This window comes from Labrus bergylta, chromosome 20 (assembly GCF_963930695.1).
Source record: "Labrus bergylta chromosome 20, fLabBer1.1, whole genome shotgun sequence".
In the NCBI taxonomy this organism is placed as follows: domain Eukaryota; kingdom Metazoa; phylum Chordata; class Actinopteri; order Labriformes; family Labridae; genus Labrus; species Labrus bergylta.
This window is the reverse complement of record NC_089214.1, coordinates 19,450,125-19,469,838: the sequence shown is the minus strand read 5'-3', so window position 1 is coordinate 19,469,838 and position 19,714 is coordinate 19,450,125. Positions and strand designations below refer to the sequence as shown.

At 39.1% G+C, this 19,714-nt stretch overlaps 1 protein-coding gene across 1 annotated transcript; it reads left to right on the top strand.

The window, feature by feature from the left end:
• The first annotated feature begins 10,324 nt into the window (after nucleotides 1-10,324).
• On the top strand, nucleotides 10,325-12,821 carry LOC110000599 (beta-1,4-galactosyltransferase 2-like). Its single transcript, XM_020655931.3, has 2 exons — nucleotides 10,325-10,973; nucleotides 12,135-12,821. Exons 1-2 carry the CDS (start codon nucleotides 10,446-10,448, stop codon nucleotides 12,798-12,800), a joined length of 1,194 nt encoding a protein of 397 aa, XP_020511587.2. The 5' UTR covers nucleotides 10,325-10,445; the 3' UTR covers nucleotides 12,801-12,821.
• Nucleotides 12,822-19,714: the final 6,893 nt, after the last annotated feature.

Genomic DNA, 19,714 nt, shown 5'->3' with positions numbered 1-19,714 from the left:
TTGCTGAACAGGTATTTTCTTTCAGTGGTGGACTTTGGCAGGAGAATAAATGAGCATGGAAGTGTATCTAGCACAGATAAAAAGTCCTGTCTTAATTAGAAGGGAAATGAGTGAACCAGTTCATGAATGAGCAAGACAGGAAGTGTGTGGGTGTTCGAAGGTAACAAGTGTGTGACTGAGCGAACAAGTGAGAAAGAATGAACATCTACAGAGCTACCTATCAGTAATGGGAGAGGAAGATAGTTAGGCGTGACGACCATACGTCAGTGGGCCCTAATTGAGCGCTTCTCCTTCGCTCTCCACTTGCTACTGACACATCGCCCGAGGGCCTATTGGGAGAAGGCCAGATTCACGTCATGAAGAAAACGAGAGCAATGGATGATAAGGGGAGCAGAAGACGGTGCTGGAAGGTTTTTCTGCCCACAGCCCTGTGACTTGGGGCTGATGTTTGCTCAACTTTTGACAAACTGATGTTGCCAACTCAGCTCTCTCTTAAACACTTCAAATGATTGTAGCTTAAGGCAAGAGGGGGGATGACTTGTGGCCACAAAACTACTTGATCAAATGACCTGACTAGGCTATGAAATCCAGGACAGAAGAGTGGTAGAATACTATTCTTGAGCAGGGCATCCAACATTCAGTTTAAGCAGTGTTGGTCATGGCGAAGATAGACAGACAGGTTGTGTCTTCATGTAGCTAAGGAATTTGCAAAAACTGGAAACCAAATCCAACTCCAGCGTCCTTTCATCATGCTGGTCTGATTTAATGTGTGAAACCTGCAGTACTTAAAATCTATACTTGACATATTTACCTAAATCTCCCTTTAATGACAGTTATCAGCTCACCAGTTGTGGTTTATGTCTTTTCCTTTTTGTGTTTCAAATGGCCATTTGTGTTGTTAGAAGGGATGAGGTGTAATGTTCATTTCTAAATATTTCTGTTAGGTTAGCTTTTCACTGGTCAGACCACCAATGATGATAAACACGGCCTTTAAGACCAGTAATGAGGCATGACTTGTTTAAAGTCTCCAGAATAGACTGGATTCATCTATTTAGGTCATGCAGCACTGAACACACAGGACAAAATAAAAACTGACCAATGACTAAGTTAACTCCCTGTTTGTGTAACTGTTGAGCTGAAAAGCAACAAAAGGAAAATGAAACGCTGACTTGAGTCAGCATTTCATGTTCTTTCTATGTTCATCTCAGCGACCCCTTGTGAACAAAGCTGTGCGTCGTATCTCTTCTGTCTTTTACCTGTCAAAGGTATCATCCACTGTGTAACCTTTCTGCAGAACGTGTAAACAAATGCACTTCTGGTTTGTGTGCTGTAAATTGTTTCATCTAACACCAACACACTGGCAGCAGTTAAATACCTTAAAAATGTATTTATGGAAATTATCAGTTTTCTGGCTAATGGTCTTGTTTGCTTTTGTAGGTTATGCAGAGGCATCAGTATAAACTCCAGTCTGTTTCATAACCAGGTAAATACTCATTACAGGAGCTTAAAAGGTTTTATAGCCACATTGTTCCCCAATAACAAAATTTGCATAGTTATTTTTTTCACTGTGAGGCAGAAGACATTTAACAAAGATAGATTGTTTTAGGTGTCATGCTTGTAATGTGATGGCGCCATATTGACTCAATTTACAAATTTAACCTGGTGATTATTTTCTTGAATACAGTGGTATCATTTAGTGGTTTAGACAAAAGCATGCTCACTGCAGGTATTTTCATACATACTGGCTTTTAAAAAAGGGACAATGAGAGCTTTTTAAAATGATTTATTTAAAATGTTTCCATTTCAAATTCAAACACTTTTCATACATTTCCATCATTTTTCACCTATGGAATAAAAAAGCTTTGGAGTAAAAACAGTGAATATTTCAGGAAAAAAAAAAAACGGTTTTGTCAGACCATTTGTGCAATGAGAAGCAGGTGGAGTGCAGAGTAAGGTTGAGAGGTGTGCACACATACACATTCACACACCTTCTATATACACACTCACAAACTGCTTTGTTCCCCCGGGTAGACCATGGAGCCGTCAAAACCACTCTGATTCTGAATTAGCTCTGATTGGCTGTCATTGCAGTGTGTCCCATACAGCTGAGACCACTCAAAACCACACACACACTCACTCACTCACAGACACACACACACACACACACACACACACACACACACACACACACACACACACACACACACACACACACACACACACACACACACACACACACACACACACTTTTATGGTCCAGGCATCATGTTTCACTAAACTGCTGAGTTCTCTATGCTGTAACTAGGGCTTTTTTAAGAGCTGTGGTTGAGTATAAATGTGCATGTGTGTGTGTGTCTTTCTGTGTGTGTGTTCACAACTGTCTATTTGGCTGCACTAAACGCATCTATTTTATGCATTAAAATGTTCACATTAGTTGGGGAATATGTTCTCCTGCCTCATGCAAGCTTAAACAATTCTCCAGGGTCTTCACCAGGCCAAAATAACTTGACATTTGACATTGATATTTTGACGTTTTAAGCTACAAAATTCAGCAAAAACATGTTACATATACATATGTATGCGGTTGAATAGTGCCTTGTGTCTTTTCTACCCTGAATCATATGTTGTAAATCCATTCTTGGCACCCTTTTGGCATTCACAATGGCTGACTTTTAAAAGCAATCATTTCTGGATCAAATGGATATGTGTGCAAAAGAAAATGAGCATGAGAAAGTTGTAGTTATCGTAGAGTTGGAAAGTATCTGCATGTGTGTGGTGTACTTAATCAAGATAATTATTACAGTTTTATACATTGATTCACTAAATCTCACTCATGTGGAAAAGGGAACTGTTGTTTTACCAAAGGGTTAAGAATAATGAGAAATGGGTTTCTGTATTCCCACCAGTCTTCAGACAAAAATGTTTGGATCCCCTTTACAAAACTCTGAACACACAAAGAGTGGAAGCACCTTTTTTTTGTAACTCTATCTTCTTAATTAAGAAATTATACAAATTTTACATAAATGCCTCTCTTAAATCAAAAGCATGCTAAGTTCAATATTGTTCCAAAACAAGCTGACCCATCCGTCTCTGAAGGGATCCCACAATGCCAGAAAAGACTTGTGCAGCTAAATCAGCAGGGGTTTACCAGGCATGCACAGTTTGGGTTGGATGTCAGTCCAAAAATCCTTCTTCTCTGGTTACAAATGTGTCTCTGTAAGCGTCGTTCTTGTTCTGAAACTGGAGTTGGTGGGAGCAGCAAAAATAAGCAGAAGGAAAAGCTGGAGGAGGTGTAAAAGAGTAAAAGGGTTCTATTAATTTTTTTCAAACCGTTGCTGGATTCCATCTATACAGGCCTCGAGATCATATTTCTGTAACAGCGGTGCATTAATTCAAAAGTGGTTAAGAACAGAGAGCAGAACTCATTCAGAGAGAGGCCCTTGTAGTTACATGCACAGACATTAATGCAAATAGTGTGCATGCAAGTGTGTGTGTGTGTGTGTGTGTGTGTGTGTGTGTGTGTGTGTGTGTGTGTGTGTGTGTGTGTGTGTGTGTGTGTGCGCGCGCGCGCGTGTGTGATGTACAGAATCCTTTCATATATGCCAAGTCTCTGTTATCCCAAAAAACAGGACTTGCTCTCCATCCCCTGCGACACACTTTCACAATATTTATTGGTTATACATTAGCGCCCTCTTCTGGTCATATACAAAATTGCATTCATGATTTATTAATCGGTACAAATACAGCAAATACTGCAGAATAAACCAGAAGCTATACTGCAAATTGTCATGTTTATATTATTTATTTTTTTGCGTTCAACTTTACACACAGTTTTTTAATAAATTAATAAATTTCCTGCTTTCTTCCTGAAAATAATCTTTAATGAATAATGTTTTAGTAGCATATATAGTAATAATAGTTTATTATCACTATCCTGTTTTTAAAAACCTACCACAAGGCACTTTTAAAATAGCTCAGGCTGGAAATGGTTTTTTTTGAGTCAATAAGTTCAGCTTATATGATTGCTATCAGTTTATGATATACTGTGACTGTGATTAAGCAAGCATTTAACGTCTTGGTCGGAACTTCAGGCTATTTTTCAACGCTGAGAACTCGAATGAAGTGGAGTGCCAACACCAACATATTAACCATGTGTATCATAGAACTGTAACAATAATGAAAACAAAAAGGGAATCCCCTTGAGCATGACGAACCATACTTAATGCTTTAAACAGGCAAATAGGGGACAAAGGAACATCTCCATCAAAGTCCTGGGAAAATATTTGGGAATGTGGGAGCATTTAGTTACAACCCTCCCTCCCTCCCACAGCTCAGTGTCAGTAACAATACTTGGAGCCATAGCTCATGAACTGTAACTATAATTAGCTGCTGAAGAGATTCTGCAGCATGGGAATACTTTGTGAGCCTGTAAGTCCTAATATGAAAATGGTTGAATTTATTCTGAAAAGAGGAATGATTTGACAAAGAAAATGCAACGAATGGAGCATTCTTTGTTTTTTAAGATTTATTTTTTGGGGCATTTTGTGCCTTTAATGGAGAGATAGGACAGTGGATAGAGTCGGAAATCAGAGACAGAGAGAGAGAGAGAGAGAGAGTAGGGAATGACATGCAGGAAAGGAGCCACATGTCGAATTCAAACCCGGGCCATCCGCTTGGAGAACTACAGCCTACATACATGGGGCACACACACTAACCACTGCACCACCAGCGCCCCCTAATGGAGCACTTTTAAAGAAACCTTTTGTTTGAGGTACTCAAAATAAATGTTCTTAAAAAGAAGATTAAAACAAAGTCCTCCTTTAGATCTGATTGAATCTCAAACAGCTCTTAACCCAGTTGAATCAGTTAAAATGGCATGCAACCAATAGGAATTTTCCACTTGCACATGGAGTTGTAGTAGTTGTGGTATATTAACAGGCACACACAAATACTGACACATCACTCCTGTTCTTGCCGGCTTACACTCTCTGCCTGTTCTTTATCGTATTGATTTTAGGATTTTATTTATCACTTTAAAATGGCCTTGTACCTAAATATATTAGAGATCTTCTAACTCTGTCTTCAGCCCGGGCATCTCCTGCGATCATTGGATGCAAAATTTTGCTGGTTGTACCTCAATCCTGACTTTTAACTAAAGGTGACTGAAGAGTTCTCAGACTGGAATTGTCTGCCAGTTACATTAAGACATAGGCAACATCTTTGGCTTCTTTAAATCCTCACTAAAAAAATGTATTTCATAGGAAAGCTTTTATTTATTCTAATTTATTTTTTGTTGTTGTTTTTTCTGCCTTCCGTTTGTCTCCCTGTATTTTCTTATTATACGTTTGGGCCATTTTTGTCTTTATTGGATGGGATAGCTGAAGAGAGGCAATTTTAGGAGGTGAGAGCAGCGACGAGGACTGTCACCTCTGTACATGGGGCGCACAACATAACAGCTATGCTGTCCAACACATATTTTGTGAAGCACCTTAGATCCTTATAAAAGCTTATTATTATTACAAAGTGGGAAAAAGAGCTACATACAAACTATGACACTGTTAGAGCAGATAACAACCCTACAAACCTCGTCCTTACATAGGCCAGGATTTTTACTAGCCTGTAATTTGTAAACCCAAAAAGGCCTCCACATGTTTAAGTTTTTTTATTGTCCATCATCTTTCTTACATTAGACGGCATGTGGTCAGTGCCTTGTACTGTAATGTGGTTTGTTTCTTGCTGAGGAATGTTGTTGATAGTGTCCATCCATGGGGTGGTCCACATTGTATAGGAGGAATAACACAGCTATTAACTACTGTTCTGTGAGTAATATCGTTGTGTACTTCACTATATGTACTTCAGGTTCTCTTTTAGAGTGATGCATCTCCTGAAACAGCCGAGTGGTGGTTGAGTGAAGAGTTGGCTGAGTTATCTCATCACTCTAAATAATACCACACTTTCTAAGGGGGCAAGAGGGAATGATACAGAAAGGCAAACTAGTTTGTCTTACAGGTAAGGAGGAAGAAGAGTCACAAGAGTTTCTTCTTGGCTTCACACACAAACTAAACAGACATTTAATTGTACTTGTTTGTTTTTCATGGCAGTTAATTAAGGAAAGAAGTAGACATCCAGTAGGTACGGTAAACTCACACAGACAACCACAGACTTCCTAAATGTTTGCTTATTTTCGCTGCACCAAACAGAGAGCTCTTTGGGAAATCTAAACCTGGTTATAAAAAACCCTATCCACACTTAAAATCTTTGTTGTTCAAGGAATATGCACGAGTCATGGAAATAAATAGGGGTGTGGTTATTTGTGGAAGACACATTGTGCATTGCAAAGGACAAATGTAATGGTCTCTCAAATTAAACCACTGAAGTTGGTTAACTGCAAATATTAACCCAGGTACCATTATTTACTTTAATGACACTGAAAGCCACAAGAGGTCACTGTTTGTAAGGTTTTCAAAGTAGTGGCTGAACATTTAACTTATCTGGACTCTGAAGACCTGTTGCATAATTCCATGCAGTTTGGGTTCAGGCCACATTATTCAACTTAACAGCGTGCGGCCATTTTCTGGAAGTCTTTGAGATGAAACTGGAGGAAGGCGGGGTTGTAGATGCAGTTTTTCTGGATCTACGTAAAGCCTTTGAAGTTGTCTACTCAAAAAACTGTCCGTCCATTAATAACCCGTAACTGGATACAATCATATTCATCAGGTCGCTCCCAGTGTGTGCGTATAAATAACTCTCTATCACCATCAGGTGCCTGCACCATGTTGGTACCACAAGATACCATCCTAGGACCTTTATTGTTCAGTTTACACATTAATGATCTCCTATCTTTATGTGAAAATATGGAAATCCAGATGTGACACGGTCATACACACTCATGGCAAGTATGCAGAACAAGTGGCTGCTAAACTATCAATCGCCATGGAAAACACTGTGAAGTGGTTCATTGATTCCTGTCTCCCATTAAACTTAGAAAAAACAGTAACAATGTATTTCACCAGGAAACAAGCTCTTAACATCTTTGATAAGAAGTCAAAACAATATCACCACTGTCAAATACTAATCAAGCATGATAATTGTATTATATATATTTATCAGTCCGGTTGGTTTTTAAGATAATTCACAATACTGGCCCCTCTGCCCATTAAGGGATCTGTTCAACTCTGCTTTGAACAGATGAGCAGGGCCACACGGTCAACCTCTAGGGGGCAGTGTTGCATTCCAAAAGGAGGTGCTGCTTTTTCTTTTAGAGCCATTAGGGAGTGGAACAAGTTTCCCACAGTTCTGAAAATCTGCACATATTTTGAAACTTTTTCAGGGACTGTGACTATGATGTAATATGTTTTTTTTTTTTTAAATCTTAATCCTATTTTGTTATGAGTAATTGTGCATTTTGTATCATTTGTGTGTATACCTGCACAGGTACTGCAGGTGGAATCTAGCTGATCAGCTGAACTAAATTAAACTAAGGTTTAAAAGAATTGGCTGAGTTGCTGACCATGGACGGATTATCATGACCACAGGCCTTGGACACAAACTTGCCTTAGACCCCTACCTACAGAACACAAATATTATACTCACACTGCATGTGTCCTCCCCACTTCCTTTTTCTTCTTCCATATTTTGATTCACATGAGCAGTCTCTAAAAGTAGTAGTCCCTCCCCCTCTTTTGTAAAACAGTTTGTAGTTCCAGTTAGCACGTACAATTAGCTGTTTGCACTTGGAAAGGGGGGGAAAAAAAGCTATTTTGTTCATGCAGCACAAAATAAATATATACAAGTATTTTTTGCATTTTAGCATTGCATATATTGCAATGCTAAAATTTATGACCTGAGGGTCCTGGTAGGTTTTAGTCTGTGAGCAGTCAGATTAGATAAAGTGACTGTGCCCTTTGAGTTCAGTTTGTTCACTGTGGAGTTAACCAAAACAGGAATAGTTGAGGAACTGACATTCCTGAGACAGACACCAATTTTTTCATACTCATTTTAGTTGTGTAAAGCTGGGAATTTATCTCCGGGGCCAAGTTTATCAAACGATTTAGTATACATAACAATGATTCAGATTTAGTAATCCACTTTTGCTATCCAGGATGTCCCAGAATTTAAAAGAAACAACTTGACAGGATCAACCTTGGCAATCGAACCTCCTGCTTGGATCAAGAAAATCCTGATTCAAGTTTTTCTCAATTCTTCACAAAACTTTTGAACAACATAAAGGTGGTGGTTTTATCCATATAAGGCATGTTTGTGTGTGTTAAATAAAATCCTTGTGATATAAAGGATTCACTTTTAGATGAATCCCCTGGAATAAAACTGGATTTTCGGTAGTACCCCTCTGTGTGTGGGCTAGATGAAACCCTAGGAATACTTAAAGGTACAGACCGCGTGTAGGTCTCTGAAATTCTAACAGAAAAGAAATAGTAAGTTCTTGTTTTTTGACTGTATAGATGCAAAGGAGGGTCAACAATATGTCTTTTTAATCAGTTTACACAGCATTAATGATATAAATAAAAAGACAAGACACTTCATAACTGTGCAACAATGTGGTCTTAAGCTTGCTCTGGTTGTCTGCACACCTGGCTTGTGAAGTTGCAGTGAACTAGACAATCTGAATACTTGAACACACACAGAAATACTAATACATTGTAAAACTGGATCAGCTGTTCTGCTGTGGACTAATTGTTCCTACTGGAAGCAAAATAAAGTTGGATGTGACAAGTGTGACTCATACTCTTCTTACTTCTTCATTGTCCAAGAACCATTCTTTTTATATTGACGGCACTTCTTTTACTTTTAGTATTAATATATTTGGTTTTCATCATAAAGACAGAAAATTATACAACTGCACTACTAACAGACACTGACACTCAATGTTAAAATAAAAAACAACCCAAAGAGCCAGATTTGGACAGACAAAGTTGATTTAATGAATAATCTTTTGTGGAAAACAAGAAAGGGTACTGTTTCTGACTACTTGACAGTCCAACTGCAGCCACTTGGGTGTCGGCCTATCGTGGAGCACACTTGTTTTTGGGGAACTGGTCTTGCCAATAAATTAAGGCTCTGTCATTAGCTGTCAAATATAATATTGGAAAACTGGGAGGTATAAACCTCTGTGTTTCTTGTATTTGATGAATGAGGCTTGGACATTTGTTAAGTCTTATACCCCCAAACAATATTATTGAATCAAAGGTTTTTTTTTCATTCTGAGGGAAGCTTTACTGCAATTTTTTTTAACAAACAGATAAACCTGGAAAGCAGGTGAAACCAGTTTGTTAGCATTTGTGTGTCCTATGAGAAAGAGTGGCAAATATCTCCTCAAGTCAATGTGTTTTTTAAACTTCTCCAATTGAATACAAAATATGTTCTTGAATAAGAGCATCGGATTTAAAGTCACAGAAAACCCTAAATTGCTGCTGCTTGGCAATTTTAAAGGGAGGAGATTCAAGGAAAAATGTATCCATTTTTTTTGTTTAGAAAAATAAATATTCTCTACTCAAATGAACTGAATAGCCAGAGAAGCTATCTGAAGCAGTTGATTAATGAGAGAAGTGGAGGGAGGGGTGATGGGGGTCCAGCAGAAAAATCTGTCAAATGTTTGTTACATACACGATGTATATCTGATATTATGACACACCGCCTTAGTAGACAGCAAATGGGGAGTATTTTCATTGCCGTGAGTGTTAAGGTAGTGTTACACCCTGCCATAAGGCAACCCTACAGGGCTAACAACAATCCACACATTCACCCATTAAAATTCTTAAAACACCTTAACAAAGCTAAAACAAAGGGATTTGTTACAATATGACGCACTAAATGATAACAAAGATCAAATGAGAAACAAAAGACAACAGACAATCCCTGACAGAGAAGCACAGCAGTCCCACCTCCAAATGCCTGCACCAAAAAGTCTCTTCAAAATGCCTCACTTTCTGCAGCCAGCACTGGCCTTTTAAGCTCTGAGGCCAGGTGTGCCTCGTTGTTTAATTAGTGGCTTCACCTGGACGGAACACACAGCACAGGGAAACACACAGCCGTAACAGTAGTTATTAACTTTTTTTTTTCTCAGACTAGTTAGCTTGCTTTATATTAAAGCAACCTGTAAATGTTGTACAATGAAGATTTTTTTAAATCTAACTATCATAGCAGATATAATATAGAAAATAATCCACAAATGTTTAATACGTTGTCAAACACACTGAAATGCGGAACCAGTCTCTAGATTCTGGGTGACAATAAAACGAACCAATGATAGATAAATAAAGCACAGTTGATTATGGCCCATCCCAGTCAGCTGAAGTCAACAAGGAAGCCACTCAAATAAAACCTGTCTGGCAACTCCTGTGTGTGGAACACTTTTGACATTTAGAGAGTAATGCAAGTCGAATTTCTGCACAAGACCTGTTACAGCGTTAACCTTCAGGGTTTCAAAAATGCTTTGGAGACTCTTTAAAATTTTGTCCCTTTTTGCTTTCATCAGTACGGCATGTTTTGCCCTTTTTCTATACAAGAAAAGCAGCAATTTGAATGTTTTAACTAACCAGCTTTTTAAAGCTCATGGAAACAACAGCTCTTCCAGGCTGTTAGAAGGACAGGAGACACGGGTAAGGGAATTTCAGAGTAATGACTCCAAAAAGATTGAAGCCTCCATGGTGATTGAAGCTTCCAAAGAGAGTGAAGCCTCGATGGAGATTAATGCTGCAAAAGAAAATGAAGCCTCCATTGGTAATGAAGTCTCTGTGAAGAGTGAAGCCCCCAATGCTGTCCAAGAGAAGACCCAGACACCAGCCCCTGAGAACAAGACTATTGGACTATGCCCTGATACCCCTCCAAATCTTGTTGGTGCCCTCCGTGTAGAGTTTGATAATGAACGGACATTGGAACAGATGAGAGAGGATGCTGGTTCTGGTCTTCAAATGGGAGGCAGGTTTATGCCGCTTGACTGTATCGCCCAACAGAAGGTAGGTGGATAAAAGGAAAGACAAATCAATAAATGGACAAATTAAACAAAGTATAAATAACAGTTTTAACCAACAGAATGAAAAGGAACAATAACTTTTCAATTGTGTTGTTGCCAGATTTAAAAGTAAAATAAAGAGACAAATAATTCCCTGTCCATTAGGTAAGACTTAAACCAGTTCAGTACTGTGCAAGAAACTCCCATCCACTTTTCCAGTGGAATATATATTGTGGTAAACAGTGTCGAACGCAGCACTGAGATTGAATAGAACTAAGACTGAAGTTCTGCCACTGTGTTTAACAGATATCATTAAATACCTTAACCAGAGCTGTTACAGTGCTGGGAGGTGGTCGAAAACCTGACTGGGAGACATCGAAACAGTTGTTCAATGTCAAGAATTTATTCCAGACTTTTCCATTATTTTACCTAAAAATTGAGATTTGATATAAGCCTGTAGTTGTTCATTATTGACTTGCCGAGATTGTTTTTTTTTTGTAAATAGTTGTTTGATGACTGCTGTTTTAAGGCCTTTTGGAAGAGACAAGTTTACCATCTGTAACAGATCTGGTGCCACTTCTGTTTGCCAGAATATCAAGAAAGCAGGAGGAGGAATTTAGTAGTTGAATAATGTCCTCCAGGTTTTAATGATTGATCAGATTAAATTGTGTCATGGTTTTGAAATTGGTCCTCTACTCCTGATATTGAGGTACTGACAGCTTGTCAAATGTTATAATTTTTTTTCAGTAAAGAAGGTGGGAAATTAATTATAGGCCTTGGCTGAGTAAAGTTCAGCTGCTACAGACACAGGATGATTTGTTAGCCTGTCAACAGCAGTAAACAGGGCACTTGCATTATTATGGTTTTCAGTGATGATGTCACTGATGATGCTTCTTGACAAATAGTTACATCCAGCCCGCAAAGACGATGAGTTATCAGCTTTGCTGGATTCAGCAATCAACAAGGAAAAGCAGTTTTATGCCCTTCCGCATTGGCTTCATTCGTCAATACCACAGGTTGCCACTTGGTGACAGCAAACAGCAGTTTATTGTTTCTTGGATAGAAAATGAAATCATTCAGAAAAGGAACTTGCAAGGAATGCTGTTTAAAAGGACAAAAATTAAATTACTTTCTTCATGTATAATTAAGCAAATTGTCTGTTTAGGTGGCAATCATCATCCCATTCCGAAATCGCCATGACCACCTGAAGTACTGGCTGTATTACCTCCATCCTATACTGATGCGACAGCAGGTGGACTATGGTGTGTATGTCATCAACCAGGACGGAGAAGGAGTGTTCAACCGGGCAAAACTGATGAATGCAGGCTATGTTGAAGCGCTGAAGGAATATGATTACGATTGCTTCGTCTTCTCTGACGTCGATCTGGTTCCTATGGACGACCGTAATCTCTACCGATGTTTTGATTCTCCCAGACACTTGGCTGTCGCCATGGACAAGTTTAACTTCCTATTACCATATATTACATTCTTTGGTGGGGTTCATTCATTGTCAAAAGAGCAATTCTTGAGAATTAATGGCTTCCCCAATACTTACTGGGGTTGGGGTGCTGAAGATGATGATATATATAATCGGATTTTATTCCGTGGAATGAAAATTTCTCGGCCTAACTTGATAATAGGGAGGTATAAGATGATTAAACATCTGAGAGACTTACACAATGAGCCAAATCAAAGAAATCCTGGCAAATTGCACAACACCCAATGGCAAATGGAAAAAGACGGTATCAATTCCCTCCATTACACAGTCAAGGAGATAGTGAAAAATAAAATGTACACATTTATCACTGTGGATATTCAGGCTCCGCAATAATAAATGAGGACTGGAACTGTGGAGGAATGAGGAATGTGTGACTGCTGTTGACTTTTTATTTTCTGTTTCATTTTCAGACTCCAAACAAAAATATGTCATCGTTGGTGTGTATTATTGTGTGCATATGCCCAACTGTATTAAGTCAACTTTTAGTAGGCTATATGAAAAACAGAAATGACATCTCCCTGTCTCTGTTGTTTCAGCATTATCCTCGAATGCCTGTTTCATTTTCAAAGTAAGGTGTGATATACAAATCAAATAATGCTTTAACTCATGATTTGGTTTATGCACATACAACTACCTTTAAAACAATGTGTAACTTTTGACCTTAAAATAGTACTTTTAAAGGTCCAATATGTAAGATATCTACAGAATTAAATCATAAAATGACCTTACTATATGATCAGACATTAAGGAAACATGATGTGTTGAAGTGTCAGATTTTCTGGCAACAATGCAGCAGCCAGTATGTCCTCCTTCTAAGTTTCCATTCTGGTGTGGTGTGTTTTTGTTTTAAATAAATTGTTGGTGTATAAGGTGCCCTTCAGATTGAGAGAGCACCTCATTCACCTTATGCTAAGGAGGTTTTGTGTGTTGGCACACTCCACAAGCCTCAACTCTATGCCCGAGAGGAAAATCCACTTTGGCACATACACACTGTCGTCAAAGCATCTGTTTGTTTGACTTCCTGATTAAGGTTTGATGCCAAAATTAGGGCTGTCAATCGATTCAAATATTTAATCGCGATTAATTGCACGATTGTCTTTCGTTAACTCGTGATTAATCGCAAATTAATCGCAATTTTTTTTAAAATCTGTTCTAAACGTACCTTAAAGGGATATTTTTCAAGTTTTTAATACTATTATCAACATAGGAGTGGACAAATGTGTCATGTGTCATGTGTCATTCATTGCAACAATCCAAAACAATGACAAATACTGTCCACAATAACCTTAAAGGTACTGCATGCTCAAAACATATGCTGGCATTTTGACCTGAATGTAACATTACTTAGTAATACAAACACAATGTAGTGTCCAGCTTAACACAAGGTTAACTAAACATCCTGTTTTTTAAGCAGCTCAACACAAAGCGATTGACCTCATGCATCACAAACAGACACACATTGTACAACAAGTACTTTGGTCAGTTAAGTTTTCCATTAATCAAAGATCATTCCCTGGACCCTCCGCACTTTTAAATTATCTCACACAATGCAATTGTGTCTAACCTCACATAGGGGGAAATAAAGGCTCAGAAAACATCTCCTTCTACTAAGTGAGATCAAAAATAAATTAAAACAAACAAATAAAGTGTGCATGTTACAGCAGGGAGTGTAATACAAAATGAAGACTCAGCCTATATAGTGCATTTACGCTATAGCTTATACTTACATTTCTTTGGATTAAACAGTTAGGCTATACTTCTACCTCTTTGCTCTTCTATTGTATTCAGCCGAGGTTGAGCAACCCAGTCTCCTTCCTTCTATTTTTTTCCTGACAAAAGGAACATAGAAACACTACAAATGCAAAACAAGATAAAAGAAAGGAACTACAACATACAGTACATGGGTTGTCCTCATTACTTCTATTTCTTTGCACTGAGCCAGTTGCTCAAACAGACAAGCCTGTTTACATTTTTGGATGATAGGGCAGCTTGCTTCTTCTGAACAACATGCCCAGACAGTGAAAATAACCTTTCACACAGTACAGATGTGGCAGGTGTTGCCAAGTACATGCGTGCAAGGCAGGCCATCTCGCTGTGTGCCCCTTCATGTTTGGACCACCACGGTTGGGGACAGTCCACCATGCCAATAGTGGGCTCTGCCCTGTAGCGCTCCACACATTTCTCAATACAGTCCTCCTCTTCATCAGATGAAGACTCTGGGGCAAGCATGAGAGTGGGGCCCTTTCCGAATTGTCACAGTTCAGTATGCAGTACATACTATTCAGTATGGAGTTTCAGTATACTGAACTTTAGTGGTCATTCAGTATGCATTTTTTGGGTCCACCTCAGTATACTGAACATTTCAGTATGTATACTAACTTCCGGGTTTCATGCAGTATGGATCGGATGCGTGCTTTCAGGAAATGAATTGTGTTTTACCACCCACAATGCTGTGCGAAATTAAACGTAAATCGTCACGTCACGTCCGCCTCCAAATCAAAACAAACGAGCGTGGATTAATTTAATCAATTTTTAATCTAGAGTTAAAGTCCCGACTGAAATTGCTACTTTTAATTAACAACAGAAAATATAACAAAAATCTGCATTATTATAAAACCTTTCCCCCTCTATTTAAATAATTATTTAATTATATAAATGTGTCTTTATTGGTTTATTTTACTTCTGTATATTACTGTCTTTAGTTTGTACTTTTCTTTATGTACTGTATGTTATTTAGTTATTTAATCTCTTACTTGATTTACATTGTGATATTGTTTTTTTGTTTACCTGACTGTATATGCGCATTACTCTTCTTGAATAAAGCTAAAAAAAAAATTAAAAAAATGGGTGGATGCGGCCGGTTCGGGAAACGTAAATGACGATGATGAAATATCTGCCTACTGTGTGCATACTGAATAGTAGGTACTAACAGTATGCAGCACAGATAGTATGTACTGCATACTGCCTACTGCATACTGAAAGATTCAGTATGTACTTGGCAATTTGGATAAGGCCCTGCTCTCTTAGTTGGCTCAGACATTCCTGGTGAGAAATTCTGTTTATTTGATGGATTGCACCTTGAGATGAACCATCTTGTTTTCGAGGGGGTCCAACACAAAAACAAAAACACAACATTACAGTGTGATACAAACAGTCAAGCACAAAATACACACATAAACATAAAGGCTCTCAAACACCCATCCGCCCACGTATCCCTCCCGCAAAGCCACAGCACCCACACAAAGTCATCAGAGGTAGATGCACATAGTGACATATGCAATCAAGATATTAGAGGGGTAAGAAGACATTACCATTAGAAGCAACAACATGGTTTTGTGAGAAAAGGTAGCAGTGATTTCTTAAAAATGTGTAGTGAATTTATTGTTCTGATGTTTATAGGTAGATTGTTCCAGTCAGAGGGAGCTTTGTAGTTGAGGGAGCTGGTTGTTCCGGTGGTGCAGGCCTCTCCCTCTCCCTGAGCAAGGCACTGATGCGACGCCACACCTCAGGCCTGTCAGCTCCGCTCAGACACTTGAGATCCTTAAACCTAGGATCCAGTGCCGTCGCAACTCTCAGCCATGTGATGTTAGTTTTTTCCTTGAGTTTCTCCATGTCTGTTGTGAAGGTCTCCTTGAATTTAACCATGTAAGCTGGGTCATCCTCAGAGACCTCCATCACTCGCAATAGATGACACAATGCTGGCAGCACCACTGAGCAGGAAATAAAGCTATGTACCTGCAATAATAGAGAAAATCACTTCAGTTAGGAATTAGTTACAATAACTCACCCAAGGGCAAGTGAGTTCACGCTCTCTCTGCTACATCCAGGCTAACACACACACACACACACACGATCCCTCTCTTTCCACTTCTGACACAGACCCACTTTGATTTAGAAACAAACACACAATAAACAATATAATCAATAAATTACCTGCAGTGCTCCAGCACTGTCTCCAACTTCTTCTCCAGCTCAGCTGTTGTTGGCATGGTGACGTTGGTTGCATGTAGGGCCAGTGAATCCCTCAGTGGTTCTTGATTTCTCTGAACACGCTTGATCATCTCCAGGGTACTGTTCCATCTCGTGGACACATCCTCTGTGAGTGACTATTTCTTGTGATGATGTATAATTTGCTGCTGTTCGAGCTCCGCTGTGTTTGCTGGGCTATGCTTGAAATGTCCCACAACTTTTCTGCGTTTTGCCAATGCGCTGTCAAACGGGCTGCTCTGTAGAGAAACTGTGATGGCTCGGTGGAGGCTATGTGCGACACAGGGCATATGCTCGAACGGGAACTGCCTAGCCTCTGCAATCATGTTGCGTGCACTATCAGTGGTCAGTGTGCTAACTTTATGTCCAATGTTCCACTGTGTGGCTACTTGCATAAAGCGCTCCGCAACCGCGTCGGCGAAGTGCCTCTCCTCTGTCTTCAAAACAGTCAAAGCATGTGAGCGGAGTTCCCACTGTGGGTCAAAATAATGTGCTGTGACCCCGAGGTAACTGTGATTACTGAGAGAAGTCCAGTAGTCGCGCGTTAATCGCGCGTCAAATAAATTAGTTCCGTTAAGGGGAATTTGCATTAACTCGTTATTATCGCGTTAAATTCGACAGCCCTAGTCAAAATACATCAAAGTGTGTTTTGAAGGTTAACTTCACCATGCTATGACAATGAAGGCTTCTTCATTTTTTTAAAAAGAGTGCCCTGAAGTTTTTCTTCTTTTTTTTTTTCTATAAGGCTGCATGATATTGGCAGCCTTACCGTTGGGGAAGCAAACTGAGGACTTGGTCAGGTAGGCAGTAGGTTAGGCAGCAGGAAGGTAGTCTGTAATAACAAACAATCCTACAGTGGGCAGAGGGAAGACAGATCAGAGGCAGGGAGACCGATCCATGGATGAATGCTGGAAAGTCTTGCATGAAGCAATAGAACGATCTGGCAGGGGCCCTTTTCGAAAAGCCACAGTTCAGTATGCAGTGCGTACCTTTCAGTAAGGAGGTTTCAGTAGACTGAACCCTTACGGCCATTCAGTATGCATTTTTTGGGTCCACCTCAGAAGACTGAACATTTCAGGATGGATACTAGCTTCCTGGTTTTGTGCAGTGTTGGCTGAATGCATCTTTTCAGGGAAATGAATTGTATTTTAAAACTCACAATGCTGTGCAAAATTAAATGTAAAACGTCACTTCACATGCGCCTCCAATTAAAAAAACAAAAAATAAAAAATGAGGATGGATGCAGCTGGTTCAGTTAAAGTGCCTTTCAAATGTTAGGTTATTCGTTTTTTTACATGAAATGTGAAGTTTTGTGTTATTTACTGAGCCATCATGCATATCACATCTGAGTTGGAGTGTCAATAACATGAGGAGGGCTTGTGAAGCCACTTCCACACTGAATTAATCATACAAAGTTGGAACAAATACCAGCCTACTGAACAGTATGGTACTAACAATTTACATCACAGATACAAGGGCCTGTATACTGTCAGATTGTGCAGTCACTTTGAAATACTGAAGCACCCAGAGTCCGGGTGAACAGCAGAGGCTTATGTACTGGCTTGATTGAAGATGGGAGGCAGCTGTGTGCACAGGTGAGTAGAGTTGGCTGATTAGGCAGGTGTGGCTGGCAGGGTGAGTGGAAAAGTATTGAGAAACTGAGTGAAGGCAGGTGAGCAGAGGAGCCAACTGTGACACGTGTCTTCATTTTGGCATGTTGCACACAAACATGTAGGCAATATGCCTGTATTAGTGATGGCGAAATGAGGCTTTGTGAAGCAATGAGGCTTTCCAGCCAATTGTATCGCAAATAGATTCATTACACAAGGTCTCATTATACACAGTGTACACTAGTGACACCTACTGGTCAAAACAATTTAGAGCAGCCAAATTTGTATTGATCACAGTACACACGCTATTGCATTACTGACATGTTATAGCAAATTGTACTACTTCAACCAATAATGATTCACGTGATATTACTTTATAACATACCTTAGTTAATATAATCATATTATCATTCGGTGATCTTATTTTTTTATGTTTTCCTATCAAGATATAGCCTATGAAACAACAATATATATAAATCTATTGTTCAACAAGTTTGAGGACTTATGTTAACTACAAGTCCAGGAAAAAAGGAAGATCCTTAAAGCACACCAAGCACTTCACCTTCAAATTAAAATAATAAGCCATCAATAATGAGCACAGATAATAATGATAGTGACAGAAATAGTAACAACTAATGGAAACAATTCAGCATGGCAATACATGAAAGCTTTGTAGCATAATGGTTATAGCAGCGCCACGTTGACATAAAGGCTCGGGTTTGGTTCCTGGAACTGCTGAACAAATGTTTTGTTTTAACGTTTACCTTATTAGGAGATTATAACTCAAAATGCTCCCAAACAGGAGACGTTTTCCTCTTTCACGCAAACAAATCAATGACGTAGTTCTACTCGAAGTGAGGCCTCATTTGTCATCGATGACGCGCTTCTCTGAAAATGACACAAGCCTCGATACGGGGCCTCGGCTAGAAAAGCCCCTCCTACTCGACACACGCTTCTAAGCCTCGGTGTCAAACGTAACATCACTAGCCTGTATTGTATCAATTTACCACTACCTGGAGTAATGCACAGTTTACAAATGGCATAATAAGACGGAGGATTTAAGTCATGAAATATAAAAATATATATATATATATATATATATATATATATATATATATATATATATATATATATAGATGAATCTACAAGAGTTTGCAAGAGCACTGATGTGGATTCCCCTCAGTCGTTGAAATGTTGATGATGAAGAAATTCGCCGTTGACACTGACTTGCATTTAAAGAGGATTATTTTATTTAGCAAGATACAACATCACTGGACACGTCTGCCCAGGAGGGTCATGAAGCCAATAATGATTCCTTGCTAACATACAGATACAGTCGCCAATATGCACCCAGAACATCTGCTTGTCGTTATGGGTCATCAAAAACAATCATGTAACACGTCCATATATGGCAATTCTCTTACACAACACCTTAGGTAAACATTCAACTGGAGGGGGCTCTTATACCACCTCAGATACAAATTATTTACAGATGTGTGCGTTATACAACTTAAAGGAGCAGTATATTATCTCTGTCCTAGATATTTCAGACACTTCATATTCCCCCCTTCGAGACAACAGTTTCGCAAACAAGAAAAATTATACAATTATGATGTTAATTGGCCTCATAAGAATCACTTCTGTCCATGC

Coding starts and splice junctions, on each gene's coding strand:
- LOC110000599 (XM_020655931.3), top strand. CDS start 10,446: ATGCTTTGGAGACTCTTTAAAATTTTGTCCCTTTTTGCTTTCATCAGT. Junction 10,974..12,134: donor ACTGTATCGCCCAACAGAAG/GTAGGTGGATAA, acceptor TTGTCTGTTTAG/GTGGCAATCATCATCCCATT.